The sequence below is a fragment of the Oncorhynchus tshawytscha genome, linkage group LG18, assembly GCF_018296145.1.
Source record: "Oncorhynchus tshawytscha isolate Ot180627B linkage group LG18, Otsh_v2.0, whole genome shotgun sequence".
NCBI lineage: Eukaryota > Metazoa > Chordata > Actinopteri > Salmoniformes > Salmonidae > Oncorhynchus > Oncorhynchus tshawytscha.
The window spans coordinates 25977035-25991925 of record NC_056446.1 but is presented as its reverse complement, the minus strand read 5'-3'; the positions used below and the strand labels follow the sequence as shown (position 1 = coordinate 25991925).

The following is a 14891-nucleotide window of genomic DNA, read 5'->3' as shown; positions in this document are numbered from 1 at the left end:
TTGTCGTGAGATATGAGAGTCTGGTGCTTCATGAAGGGCAGTGGACACTGACTAATGTTGCTGCTGAATTGTAGGCTAAATTAAATCCGCTCCAAAAAAACATTATCTGTGAGGTAGTTTACGGAGGACAACAACTTATCTTTTTCCACAACAACTTGGTCAAGAAGTTGCAAACAGTGGGCCTATGATTATGTGATTGTAGGATAAAATCAGGACAATTCAGGAATGACTTAACACTGCCACCACCACACCACTTCAACACAGTATCTCAATCAGCCAGTCCAACCTGGTGGGTTTGTAGACATCCACTAGACCAGTGTTTCCTATCTCCAGTCCTCCCAACATAACATATTTTTGTTTTAGCCCTGGACAAACTCCCCTGATTCAATTGTGGCCTGTTGATTATTTGACAAGTTGAATCAGGTGTGCTTGTACGGAACTACAACAAAAATGGGTACTGTTTGGGGTACTGAAGGACTGGAGTTGGGAAACACTGCACTAGACCTCGGATGAACCTCTACAGTCCTCCCTATTTTGTCTGACAAATCCCCCCCATTGTTCTGCTGATTATGCTTTCTTCGTGGGAACCCTGTCTTGTTGATTAGATGTCCTTTGTCTTGCTCCACTGCAGTAGGCTAGTTGTCTAGAGAACTGGAATCATACTGTAGTACTCCAAGGCTTGATGCCCTGACTCTAATTTGGGATTTAAACAATGATATGGAAATGAATAGTCTATGTTCCATAGGCCTATACTTTCTAGTGTAATTTGATTCAATTATAATTTATTAATATAGCTAGCTACTCAGTGATCCCCTTTCTCAATATGACCCTTCTCATTCCAATTCTCATAATAGCTGGATTGACATGCTTATTGTCAATGACGACAAGCATCTGTGAAAGATGTTGTGAAAAACAAGCATTGTTACATTTTGGTGACAGTCATGACTGTTTATTTATGTTTATGTTTAATCCACAGGAGGAGCGCCTGCTTCCCCTACCACCACCCAGAGGGTTCTATATCCATGGTGATGTTGGTAAGACACATTATCTGCAGGTTGTAACACATTATTTGCAGGTTGTAACACATTATCTTTCACCTCTGGACTTCTCCATCCAAGGACTACCACCTCTCGACTCCTTTAGTGTGTGTCACTTCCTAAAATACAATGCATCTTCACACTTCTATCACATTTATCACAATCACTCCTTTTCTCCTGTAATGCTAGTGTGTGTTGCAGCTGGCAATAAACCCGTCTCCTACTAAGCTGTCTCCCTCTAACCGGGGGCAGTTGTTCCATCCACCTTTTACAAGCAACTCTATAGGTCCACCTCATACCGGGTGGCGCTCACTTTCAACACATTACCCACAAGTTATAACACATAATCTGCTAGTTAAAACATTATCTACAAAGTATAACCCATTATCTGCTAAATATAATGCATTATCTGCCAGTTAAAACATTATCTATAGGTTATAACACATATGATAGTTCTAACACTTACTTAGATTCAGTTTGTGGCTTACCCTGTTACTACTGAATAGGCATGGTATTGTCATGTTTCATGCTTTTCTGGGAGGATATTGTTAGCTATATTTTATGATGAATATATGTTTCGTTCTTGTCTGTCTTTTTGGGGGAAACTCCAGGCACAGGGAAGACCATGCTTATGGATATGTTTTACTCTCATGTGGATAACGGACGTAAGAAAAGGGTCCATTTTAACAGCTTCATGTTGGACATCCACAAAAGTTAGTACTCTCCTCCTAGTATGTCTCTTAATATACAGCTGTCAGAGGTTTGTTTGCTTGACTTTGAGCAAGTCCGACACCTCCATACATTCTGTATCGTATATTTACCTCACTCTCTGTTGATCCTGATGCCATAATTGTGTACCATTATGCATATAAGTGAAATTACTGTTGTTACTACTACTATGCATTGTTAGGGGGTTTGAATTTCAGATGCAGGTGTGCTTTAAGATGTTTGTGTCTGACAGTTGTGTAACCTTGTTTAAGGGATCCACCGGAGGAAACAAAGCACTCCTCAACGGAGGCTGGGGAAAATGTTCACCTATGACCCCATCTCGCCGGTTGCCATGGAGATCAGCAATGAAACCTGTGTCTTGTGTTTTGACGAGTTTCAGGTGAGTGTGTGTGCGCGTGCATGCGTGTGTGTGTGTGGAACAAGGAGGACATGAGGTGACTCAAGCAGGTGTTTTTGAACACAGAATAAACTATAGTTAAAAAACAGCATAACAAAAGGCACAAAACAACAAGCACTGTAATTCCCATTAACTCTCGACTGCACAAACTAATAAGACAGAACGCTGATTTAGTCAGTGGAGTTTTATGTGCCAGCTAATGGGGATGATGACATGGACAGAATTAGCAGATCCTTCAAAACATGAACATCTCATTTATACTGATGAACAGTAGGCTAGATCATAGGCAGGCTAATGACTAAAGTATTTCCCCATGTCCTACTCTTGCTTAGAGCCATCTGAGGGCAAGGTGCTAAGTCTCCTCACAGTCACTTAAACAGGGCTGAAGCCACCTAGTGGTTGGTGTGAGTGTAGCAGCACTCTGAGACCCTACTAGAGGCACTGAAACAGATGTTTTACATGAAGGAAGCTGCATCCCCACACATTTGCTCTGGATCATAGGTACCTCTTATAAGCAGTCCAGCAGCATTTAAAATAACAGTTGCCTTTCCGACAATCCTAACAGTAGTGATGTATCCACTGGGACAAATAAGACCAGTACTCTGCTTTTTAGCTGTTTTGTCATGCTGGCTAGTTGATATCTGCATTGAAAGGCATATAGCCTTGCTTCTCAGTGAGCGACAATAAGACGCATACGTATTATCATTCATCCTTATGTGGGGGGGTGCATCGGTGTGGAACTCCCAGGGTGCATCGGTGTGGAACAACAGCCTCTCCTTTCATTCTCTATTTTCACATTTTAAACTGCTGCACACTCTCCTCTCGCATCCTCATTGATTTGTTTTGTTTATGGTTGCCTTGCTGCTTTGCTTTCTTTGCTTCTCGACTGTTGCTACCGGCGAATATGGACAACACACGTGTGTTGTATGTGATGCATAAACAAGAGGACGAAGGGGAGGGAGGGAAGGAAGGAGTGGGGAACAGAGTGTGGGTGGGGGGAGTTGAGGGTCCATACCAATCAGCATCCTCCTCCACTCAGCCATGCAAATTAGGCTATGTGGGTATCAGTCGCACTCGCCTGCTTCCTTAAGTGAGTGGCGCTGGAAAGCGACTGGCGGCAGCAGCGGGTCAGATGGATCTTATCCTCTTAAATGCTAATGACATTTCTCCTTTCTCTTCATTAGCACTGTGCCATTATCAGTAATTTGTAGCCCCCCTTTGTCCCCCTCCAAGTCTCTCTAATGAATACTGGGCATTGAGAAGGACGCCTGAGACGGAGAGAGGGATGGAGAGACTGAGGAAGAGAGACTGAGGACAGAGACAGAGTGGGAAGAAAGCGCTTCAGGCTTTCATTGTCTCAGAACCCCAGTCAGTGGGGCCTATCTGTGAAATTACTCAGGTTGTGTTGTTGTGTACGTAAAGGGGTGTAAGATCAAAAGAGGCCTAATTTGGCATCCAAGTGCGACGCCGCGGTAAACTGACTCCCCGCTAGAGTAATTGGATGCTCATTTGAATATCGACAGTGGTGGTGGCGGCGGTCGCACCGTTGTTTTTGTGTTACACAAGTGCAGTATATTAGCCCCCCTTCCCTGGGAAACCTTTCGTATCTATCTCTCCCCCCTCTCTTCGTATTCAGCAATCAATATCGGCCCTTGGAGTGTGTGGTGTGTTTAGGGCCCATGAATAAACAAATACGGGTTGGATAAAGGTCATAATTAAATGATTCTTTTGAAATTAAAATGAAAAATAACGGCTGGAGGAAATGGGGCCTATTCAGTGAGTATATAGGGCCCAGGCACCTTGGCTTGGCTTTATGTGGATGTGACACACACACACACACACACACACACACACCTTAATTTGCTGAAGGAGAGTGCCTCTTGCTGCCTTGTTGCAAAATCAAGGCTTTAGCTCCGATGCTAATGTAGTATTGGCAGAGGGCATAGGGGTTAGCATGTGAAAGTAGAAGACACTCCAGGCTAAGAAAGGCATCATATGCTGTGGGGATGGCAGTCATAAGTGTCTGTAAGGCAAGGAAAAGAGAGGGACGTTAAGGAGGGGGAGGGACCATTAGATGACAGGAACACCGTTCCTCTTATCCACAAGTTGGACAACCCTACATGGACTACAGTCTGCTTGATTCCTAATGAAATACATTAGAGTGGATTTGACCAAGGAGATAGATTAGTGATAGAGATATTGGGGGCGGGGGACAGAAGTACAGTACAGTTTTACTATTTGGCAAGATGGTCAGTCAATCAGTTGCTCATTATGTTTGCCAATGTCCTCTTCACATGTGTGGATTGATTCAACATAGTGCCGTGTAGTTGTCTGTTGGTGGAAAAGCCAGCGGTTCCATAGTGCTAATAGATAATGATTGTAGAGGCCAGCAGCAGCTCAGGGACAGTAATGCCGCCAGGGCCCTCTTCACAAAATGTCCTCCATCTCACACGCACACACAATCACACACACTTCACACCTTTTGTGCGGCCATCTGGGAGTCGCTTTGTTTGCCATTGTGGCCCCTGTTTGAATTCATATTGCTTTCATTTTTTTGTTATTCTTTTCTTTCTCTCGCTTTGTCTGTTTAGTTGATTGGCTCAGCCTCGCCGCGTTGGCTTGGCTACTTGTCCATGACAGAAAGCTGCTTCGTGACCATTTGCAATGGGATGGCGGGTGTGACCATGACCTATGTGAAAGAATAGAAATGACGTACACCTAAATGACTTTAATCAGCTCAGGAGATTGCGTGGTCATTCTCAGCTCCCATGTGTTGACATATATGCACTCACAACCATATGTTTGTCTGCCACAAGAGAAGGCACATTGTAGTCTGGCTGCCTTTTAAATTCTCTCTCTCTCGCCCCCCTCCCTCCAGGTGACTGACATCGCTGATGCGATGATTCTGAAGCAGCTGTTTCAGACGTTGTTCAGGACTGGGGTAGTGGTGGTGGCCACCTCCAACAGGCCCCCTGACGGTGAGGTCAAAGTAAATTCGCTCTCTGTACTGAGTCTCTTAAGGAGAGCTACTACAGTTCGGATACCTTTCTGATTCACGCGACTCATGCGTCATTCATACATAACTGTGGTATCGTTGCACTATTATCTGATTTTGTTGCACAAAAGCACAGTCACAGTCCTACACCATTGTCAGCTTGTATAACAATGCAGCTCTCTCCTTTCTCCTATTGTGCTGTTGAACATGCTTCTTTAACTCTACAGTACCTCTCCAATTCACATCCAGTCCAGCCTGTTCACTTCACATCGTGTCAAGCTCACCTTTCTCTTCCATATAGCTCACTCCATTGTTTTTCAATTATACTCACAATTTGGGCAAAAAAAATGGGAAAGGGGGATACCTAGTCAGTTGTCCAAATGAATATGTCTTCCGCATTTAACCCAACCCATCTGAATCAGAGAGGTGCGGGGGGCTGCCTTAATCCACATCCACGTCTTTAGCACCCGGGGAACAGGGCGGGGGCAGAACAACAGAACGACAGATTTTTACCTCGTCAGCTCGAGGATTCGATCCAGCAACCTTCTGGTTACTGGCCCAACGCTCTAACCACAAGGCTACTTGCCGCCCTAAATGCTGTGTTCTTATGGGAGAAGTTCCTTCCTGTTTCACACCGTTCCAAAACATTTCTCCCTACTGAACACAGCCCTGATGATGATGCTGAAGGAAAGAGCGAGGGGTAAATCGCAGACATACATTTAAATATATGGCTCTGGGGTGAACTGTTTGTTGAACTGATGTTGAACATCTCCCTCCTTGTCTTTTTCTCCATACCACTGTATTATCTGAATCACCTGAAGTCCAGTGGTGTGTGTTGCCTGTCTGGATCAAAGACTGTTCAAAGCGTTATTTTTAATCATGAAAGAAGGAGAACATTATTTGATACACGTTCCATGAATCAAGCCATTTAAACTCTTTAATCTCTCCCTCTCTCTCTCTCGCTCCCTCCCTCCCTCTCTTTTTCTCTCATTCTCTCTTTGTTGATTCCACCGCTGTCGTTTTTGTCAAGGCTGTGATGTTACATTTAATGCTAAGTGAGCAAGGTGGTGAGGGAGAGGGAGAGAGGGAGTAAGAATGGAAGGAGAGCGAGAGATAAAGACATGACGTTGGCTCTCTTCTCAGGGTTAACGTCATCAATGTCTCGTCGCTCAATGGGTTTCCAGTTGATGGCAACCGAGATCGCTCTCTCTTTCATATACAAAGACAAGCTTGTCTGACATTTACCAGCCATTAAGAACAAAGCGGCAGACCACGCAAACTTGATGGAGATGCTTGTTTGTTTTTTAATTAGAAGGCAAATGGAACACTAAGCCCTCAGACACAACCTGACATGAAAGTAAAGGAGGATTCCTCCTTTATTGATCTCCACATGGGATTGTGCTAGCTAGGCTATCAAAAGCAGCTAAAGTGGGATATGTGGCATATGGATGGCGCTAGGCTATCAAAGGCAGCTAAAGTGGGTTATGTGTTGAATAGATGGCACTAGGCTATCAAAGGCAGCTAAAGTGGGATATGTGGCATATAGATGGCGCTAGGCTATCAAAGGCAGCTAAAGTGGGTTATGTGTTGAATAGATGGCACTAGGCTATCAAAGGCACCTAAAGTGGGATATGTGTTGAATAGATGGCGCTAGGCTATCAAAGGCAGCTAAAGTGGGATATGTGGCATATAGATGGCGCTAGGCTATCAAAGGCAGCTAAAGTGGGTTATGTGTTGAATAGATGGCACTAGGCTATCAAAGGCAGCTAAAGTGGGATATGTGGCATATAGATGGCGCTAGGCTATCAAAGGCAGCTAAAGTGGGTTATGTGTTGAATAGATGGCGCTAGGCTATCAAAGGCAGCTAAAGTGGGATATGTGGCATATAGATGGCACTAGGCTATCAAAGGCAGCTAAAGTGGGATATGTGTTGAATAGATGGCGCTAGGCTATCAAAGGCAGCTAAAGTGGGATATGTGTTGAATAGATGGCACTAGGCTATCAAAGGCAGCTAAAGTGGGATATGTGTTGGAATAGATGGCGCTAGGCTATCAAAGGCAGCTAAAGTGGGATATGTGGCATATAGATGACACTAGGCTATCAAAAGCAGCTAAAGTGGGATATGTGGCATATAGATGGCACTAGGCTATCAAAAGCAGCTAAAGTGGGATATGTGGCATATAGATGGCGCTAGGCTATCAAAAGCAGCTAAAGTGGGATATGTGATTGAAGGGGAACTTACTTAGAGACGATGTGTCACGCTCCCCAGCACACTCTTGTTTTTGTCTGTTGTTGTGTAGCTAGAGCAGAGCAGTTGTCGCCTTGTCGTCCTTTAGATGCACTTGTGTTAATGGATGTTTAGTAGAGAAGACAGGCTGAATGCTTAATTTCAAGGTTTACACACTAGAGATTGTGGTGTATCGAGCTGCTTGCCTCTCAGGCCCATTGTAGGTCAGGCCACCTTACATTTCAATTAGATCTAATGTTGCATCTCACACACAACCTGAAAGGATGGATGTGGGCTGTATGATTAGGCTTACCATCTCCACCCACAGTAAAAAATTGACTTTTTCAATGTGTTATATTTGCTTCCTCCTTACTTTTTCTATTAAAGTTGCTGTAAACATGCTTATTTCCAACCATTACTACATTGATAGGAGCCTTCTCACAACACACATTGTTATGCGTAGTATACAGTGCATTCGGAAAGTATTCAGACCCCTTCCCTTTTTCCACATTTTGTTACTTTACAGCCTTATTCTGAAATCGATTATATAAAAACAATTCCTCATAAATCTACACACAGTACCCTTATAACGACAAAGTTGAAAACCGTTTTTTAGAATTTTTTGCAAATGTATTAAAAATAAAGTATTCAGACCCTTTATGAGACTCGAAATTGAGCTCCGGTGTATCCTGTTTCCATTGATCATCCTTGAACTGTTTCTACAACTTGATTGGAGTCCAACTGTGGTAAATTCATTTGATTGGACATGATTTGGAAAGGCACACACCTGTCTATATTAGGTCCCACAGTTGACAGTGCATGTAAAGAGCAAAAACCAAGCCATGAGGTAGAAGGAATTGTCCTTAGACCTCAAGAGACAGGATTTTCGAGGCACAGATTTTGGGAAGGGTGCCAAAACATTTCTGCAGCATTGTAGGTCTCCAAGAACACAGTGGCCTCTATCATTCTTAAATGGAAAAAGTTTGGAACCACCAAGACTCTTCCTAGAGCAGGCCTCCTGGCCAAACTGCAATCAGGGGAGAAGGGCCTTGGTCAGGGAGGTGACCAAGATGGTTCTTCTGTGGACATGGTTGTCCTTCTGGAAGGTTCTCCCATCTCTGCAGCACGCCACCAATCAGGCCTTTTATGGTAGAATGGCAGGACGGAAGCCACTCAGTAAAAGGCACATGACAGCCCACTTGGAGTTTGCCAAAAGGCACTTAAAGGACTCTCAGACCACGATAAACAAGATTCCCTGGTCTGATGAAACCAAAATGTAACTCTTTGGCCTGAATGCCAAGCGTCACGTCTGGAGGAAACCTGGCACCATCCCTACGGTGAAGCATGGTGGTGGCAGCATCATGCTGTGGGGATGTTTTTCAGCGGCAGGGACTGGGAGACTAGTTGGGATCGAGGGGGAAAGATGAACGTAGCAAAGTACAGAGAGATCCTTAATGAAAACCTGCTGCAGAGCGTTCAGGACCTCAGATTGAGGCGAAGGTTCACCTTCCAACATGACAACCCTAAGCACACAGCCAAGATAACGCAGGAGTGGCTTCGGGACAAGTCTCAATGTCCTTGAGTGGCTCTGGACTTGCACCCCCGAACGAACATCTCTGGTCAGACCTGAAAATTGCTGTGCAGCGACACTCCCCATCCAACCTGACAGAGTTTGAAAGGATCTGCAGAGAAGAATGTGAAAAACTCCCCAAATACAGGTATGCCAAGCATCTAGCGTCATACCCAAGAAGTCTGAAGGCTGGAGAGCTGTAAAGCTGGCCGCATTGGACTCTGGAGCAGTGGAAACGCGTTCTCTGGAGTGATGAATCACACGTCACCATCTGGCAGTCCAACAGACAAATCTGAATTTGGATGATACCAGGAGAACGCTACCTGACGGAATGCATAGTGCCAACCGTAAAGTTTGGTGGAGGAGGAATAATGGTCTGGGGCTGTTTCTCATGGTTCGGGCGAGGCCCTTTTGTTCCAGTGAAGGGAAATCTTAATGCTACAGCATACAATGACATTCTAGACGATTCTGTGCTTCCAAGTTTGTGGCAACAGTTTGGGGAAGGCAATTCCTGTTTCAGCATGACGATGCCCCCGTGCACAAAGTGAGGTCCATACCAAAATGGTTTGTTGAGATCGGTGTGGAAGAACTTGACTGGCCTGCACAGAGCCCTGACCTCAACCCCATCGAAAACCTTTGAGATGAATTGGAACTCCGACTGCGAGCCAGGCCTAACCGCCCAACATCAGTTCCAGACCTCACTAATGCTCTTGTGGCTGAATGGAAGCAAGTCCCTGCAGCAATGTTCCGACATCTAGTGGAAAGCCTTCCCAGAAGAGTGGAGGCTGTTATGGCAGCAAAGGGGGACCAGCTCCATATCAATGCCCATGATTTTGGAGTGAGATGGTGAATGAGCAGGTGTCCACATACTTTTGGTCATTTAGTGTACCGTAACAACGTTTAAACAGGTCTAACTTAATTGTCAGCTGCTACTCCTGTAAACTTAAACCCAAACATCAACAACACCTACTCATTTCCATCTTTCCAAGTAGTTTAAGGCTGTGTGTGTGTGTGTGTGTTTTATCTGTCTATCAGAGATGCTACTTCAGATGTAATTTGTTCCAGCAGAGCTAATTGGAAAGTCTATTCACGGGACTCTGTGGACAATGTCCGAGCTGAAAAAGCGAAAGTCCTTTCTCCCACCACCATTGTTTGGGAATGTATGAATTGTATGTTGCTGCTGCTAGCTGCTGCTGCAGGTAGAGAAATCCATTTGTCTCCCTCTGCCCCCATCCCCTTTGTGCTGCCTCCCCACCCATCCTTTAGTTCATCAATAGCCACTTTATGTGCCAATCTGTGGTGGGAGAATTACATTATTAGGAGGCTAAACAGCAGCGCTAACATGGCGCCTCCCTCTCCTTTCAGATCTGTACAAAAATGGACTTCAGAGAGACGCCTTCCTGCCTTTCATCAACGTGTTGAAGGTAAAGACAGTCATCACCTCTTCTCTCCTCTTTTTAATTTATTCATTCATTTCTCTCATCCACCTGACACCACACACACATGCACACCTCTGTTACTGTGTCTGTCTCTTTCCAATTTGCTATTGTGTGTTTTTGTGTGTGTGTTTTCTACCTGAGAAGCACGGTGTCACACACGATGTCACAAAACTGACTTTGATCATACCTGGAGATGGTGAAAGACTCAAAACGGACACAGAGAGCGAGGGGGATAGAAAGAGAGTGAACGCTCGCTGTGTGAATGGGAAATGGACAAGCGAGCGGAGGGAATGAACCAGCCTGCTTGCATTTCAAAGTGAGGAGAGAAAGGGGCGAGGGAGGGGGGGAGGCGGGTGAGGAGGGGGGTGGGCTGTGAGGTAGCACCATGGATAGAAACTAGCAATGCTCTGAGACTACTTTGCAATTTAATAGCATTATTATAAGCAGGTAGAACCATTATCCATTAACCATTATCCTGGCAGCACCAGAGATGATTACGAGGTGTTTATACTGACTATGATCATAAATAATTGCAGAATAATTTAACATGCATTTTGCAGGAGAGGAGGAAAACATTCTTCCACTTTTCACAACTAAATAGTAGAGATAAACGTTTGGAGATGGATCCCTCTTCTGAAACAGAGGGTTGCGTGGGTGCTCTAACACACACACACACACACACACACACAATGAGAGTTCTTCCACGCACACACACGGACACACACACACACACACACACACACACACAACAGGGGTACTGCTGAGTAATCATCAGAAGACGTACCAGAACATGCAAAACAGACATCCCAGGCATTTCCCAAAAGAGAGCGTCTGCTAATCCAAGAAGGACCTTTCTCCTTGGCTAGATGATACCTTTTACCACTGGTGTATGTAGTTAACACAAACACTAACCTTTTTTTAAAGAGACTTAACCTACCGATTCTGCATGTTACTCATAAACAAAAACGAGATTTCAGTCTTAGGGGTGTGGTTCGATGTGGAAGCTACTAATGTTTGTCACCCATGAGACACCATAGGAACAAAATCAGTATCTCAATAAATCTGAACTCAATACATCTGTAATTAATTCTGATGTTTTAGTCACTCAATTTTATATTTTGCGAAGGTATTTGGTGCAGTCTTTCTCAAGTTATAATTTTTTTGCCACATGTTGTCTTATGTAAACATAGTCCGATCAGCTACAGTGCTGGGCAGGTTTGTCTCACTGTCTGTGTCTTCTGCGGTAGAATTGGAGAGAGCGCAATCACCACAGATGTGTATCCCTTGTTAGTGGGCAAATGAGCCTTTTGTGGAAAATCAAAACCCTAAACCATCAAATAAGTCATGACAAACTCACTTACAAAAGTCTGTTTTGGACAAGACTGACTTTGGCCAAAATTATCCTATTTTCACTTAGTAATCAATTTTGACACTAGAATAAATGTTTCTGACTATTTTTGATGCCACAGGCTGTTTTTTTCTATCAGAGAAATAGTTTATTGGCTTCAGTTGCGCTTTTAAAGTCATAAAGCACTTGCACCCAAACTTCTATCTATCCATTGGTTGTGGAATTCACAGGTTCTCAGGGGATTAAGGTTTGGTTTGGGGGAGGGTTTAATGAAGAGCTTCAGGGTCACTGGAGCTTAACTGTGTGTCCCCCTCCATTTTGGTCTTTCACCAGGGCCTTAAAGTCACCCTACCCAAAAAACGCTCCCCTCTCCACCTCTTGCCCTCGTCCTAATCCCAGCCTCATAAGGAACTGTGAATGCCCCTGGTCCAATTCGGCCTCCTCTCTGTCCCCTGTCTTTCAGACTCCCATGTTCCCCTTTGTGAGGCCATCTGGTATTGGGGTGGAGTGAGAGTTTGGGGTGGAGTGAGAGTTTGGGGATGCTCCCCTCCCAACAGTGGACGTCCTGCCAAGTTAACAAGGGGTGGTGGGGTTGTGATGGGGGTGGTTCCTCGCCCCCACTGGGTGACCCTTAATAGTTAGAATTAAAGCTGGAAGGGACCAATGATTCCATCCCTCTGACTCTTTGGATGTAGAGTCAGTGTGTTTTGGGGTGAAGCCCTGGTGTGAACTGGGAGGATGGGGGAGTAGTGAATGAGTGAGGGTGTGTAAATGGCCTCTTACCTCTCCTCCCTGTCACCTGAGCTGGAGTGTTTGGGGTTAATTCCTTCCTCTCCAGATTGGATGTCTTATATCTCTATTGACTTCTGATTAGAGGAGACCCCAGGGACCCTTGAACCACCCTGCCAAGCCCCACAAACCATCCTGCCTCTGCCCCCCACTAGCTACCTTGCCGAGTCTTCTGCTACCCTCCTGCCTAACCCCCTCCTACTGCTCCCAGCGCTCACAGGGGTAGTTACATATGAGATGAAAGCGAGAGAGGGAGATCACACTCGCTTCGATCTGTCCTCTCTCCCTCTATCCCCCCCTTTCATTCTCTTCAGCATTTCTTTCTGCATTCTTTCTCTGTCCCTCCTCCAACTTTCTCTTCTTCACTCTTCTTTCTTTCTCGGTCTTTCCTTCTCTTTCCCTCGACCCCTCTTTCTCCTTCTTCTCTCCCTCTGTTCTCCCTCTCTGCAGGCCCAAGGACAGGACTCTGTGTGTACTGAATATTTTTCCCTGACCTCTTTTGATGCCGGAGAAATATGATAACTTGATTGTTGTTTTTTTCTTCTCATCTATCCTTCCATTGTGGTGGCTAATTGCTTTGTATGGCAGCCATTTTCTTTTTTGAAAATATATATTTTTATAAATAAGTCGACCAGTGCAGATTGCTCTGCTGCAAGGAAAAAATTGACTGAAATGGTTGTTCCTCTCTAGTAAAGGCCTTTCTGTCTGTTGAGGACCTACGTAGAGGGGTTTGAAGAGTTCCCAGTAAATGAAAATTGATGGCTGCTATTGTCCCCCTGGCATTTAGTTACATAACAATAATGCTCCCTGTGCCTTGGGTTTTACTTTTTTCACAGCAGAGGGTTCAAGTCATGTATTTTCCAACGGAATATAAATAGCCTTGCATTTGTTGCTTCCATGGACATTCTATCGGTGAAATGTAATGGTGTTCTTATTTTTAATGCCTTTTCCTTTCAGGACTGGCATTCTGTCTTGCCCCTAGAATATTTGTTCTAAGTTTTTCTGTGAGTGAGTGCGTGCGTGTGGGTGTGACAGGCCTCGTCGGAGCTCCTTTGACAGGAGCTTTAATCTAATAATGTCTCAATTAGATCATGAAAGAGAGCAGGAGAGACTGGTGTTTTACACACTCCACATCTCTCCATCACTCACTCTCTATCTCTTTTTCCTTTTTCTCACATGTGCACCTACATTTATTTGTATTTCTCTCCTTCCATTCCCTGTGTTTCTTCATTCCAGTCTCCTGCTCTCGCTCGCTCTCTGACTGCCTCCCTCCTATAGGAGTACTATTGTGATTGTCTGCTTCTCTCTGGAGCGCTAGTGGCCAGGTGCAGATGGGACACCCTCCTACCCATGCTGCTGCATGTCGTGGGGGGGTATGGGAGGGAGGCTCCAGCTGGGGGTGGGATGGGTGGGTCTGGAGGAGTGGAGCTGGGGGGTTCAGTGGGGTCCTGGATCACCTAAAGGCGGGCCCTGTGCTCAAAAGATGTTTCCTCAAGAGGAGCAGCCGAGGCAGGGGGAGGTTGTGAGAACGACCCCGTGGAACAAACCATCCAGGACCCAAGGCAGTCACACTTTAAGGGAATAGCTCATTAGGTGTAATTAGGGTGGTCACATTGTTATGTCCCCCCTGTAGCGTCACTTGGAGTGAATAAATTCACCACACACCCGCTTCCCTCCCCAGTTAGTGAAAACACTTTGATGTCAGAAGAGTCGTCCAGGACGGGCCAGCATAAAGGCACTGTTTTAGGCTTTCTCTTTCTCCCAACCCCTCTATCCCTCCCTCCCCTTTCTTCTCCCCCTTCACACAGGCTGTAAGACACACACGGATGAATGGATGACAACCTTTCCCCTCCAACTCCTGTCCACACACACACACACACACACACACACACACACACAGACACACTCTCTCCCTGCCCTCCCCCAACTCTTTTTCAGCCTTCCCACCCCATGTTCTTTGAGGCCTGGTCAATTCTTTGGGCCCAAAAAAAAAAAAAAAAAGCATCAAATGTTTTCTGCAGTTGGTAATGAGGGAGTGGACCTCATCAGGCCGCAGTAGTCAGCTATCCTTGGCTTTTGTTGCCGCTCAATGGCACCGCGCTCTTTGAAAAACTCAAAAGCAACTTTTTGAGGAGTGAGGGACAGAGAAAAGGGAGGGGGGGAGCCACTGTTTTTATGCTAAACGGCTGTCAAAGAGAGAGTGGTGGACAGCTTGGACAATGACATGATTGGAGCTACATGTTTTAGGATGACTTTTTCTAAAGAGACTGTCATGGCTGTGTGAGAAAACAAGATAAAGCAAGCAAGGGTGCTCTTTGACTGGTGGCGAGATGGAGAGAAGAGTAGAGTCATAGGTGAGT

The 14891-nt window shown here is 45.2% G+C and overlaps 1 protein-coding gene across 1 annotated transcript in view; it reads left to right on the top strand.

The window, feature by feature from the left end:
• LOC112217799 (lactation elevated protein 1 homolog B) overlaps positions 1 to 14891 on the top strand; it is a 37941-nt gene that overhangs the window by 3443 nt on the left and 19607 nt on the right. Inside the window, exons 3-7 of the mRNA XM_024378333.2 lie at positions 977 to 1034; positions 1649 to 1750; positions 2018 to 2145; positions 5042 to 5141; positions 10321 to 10379. Coding sequence (XP_024234101.1) covers positions 977 to 1034; positions 1649 to 1750; positions 2018 to 2145; positions 5042 to 5141; positions 10321 to 10379 — 447 coding nt within the window. The remainder of the gene's footprint in view (positions 1 to 976; positions 1035 to 1648; positions 1751 to 2017; positions 2146 to 5041; positions 5142 to 10320; positions 10380 to 14891) is intronic.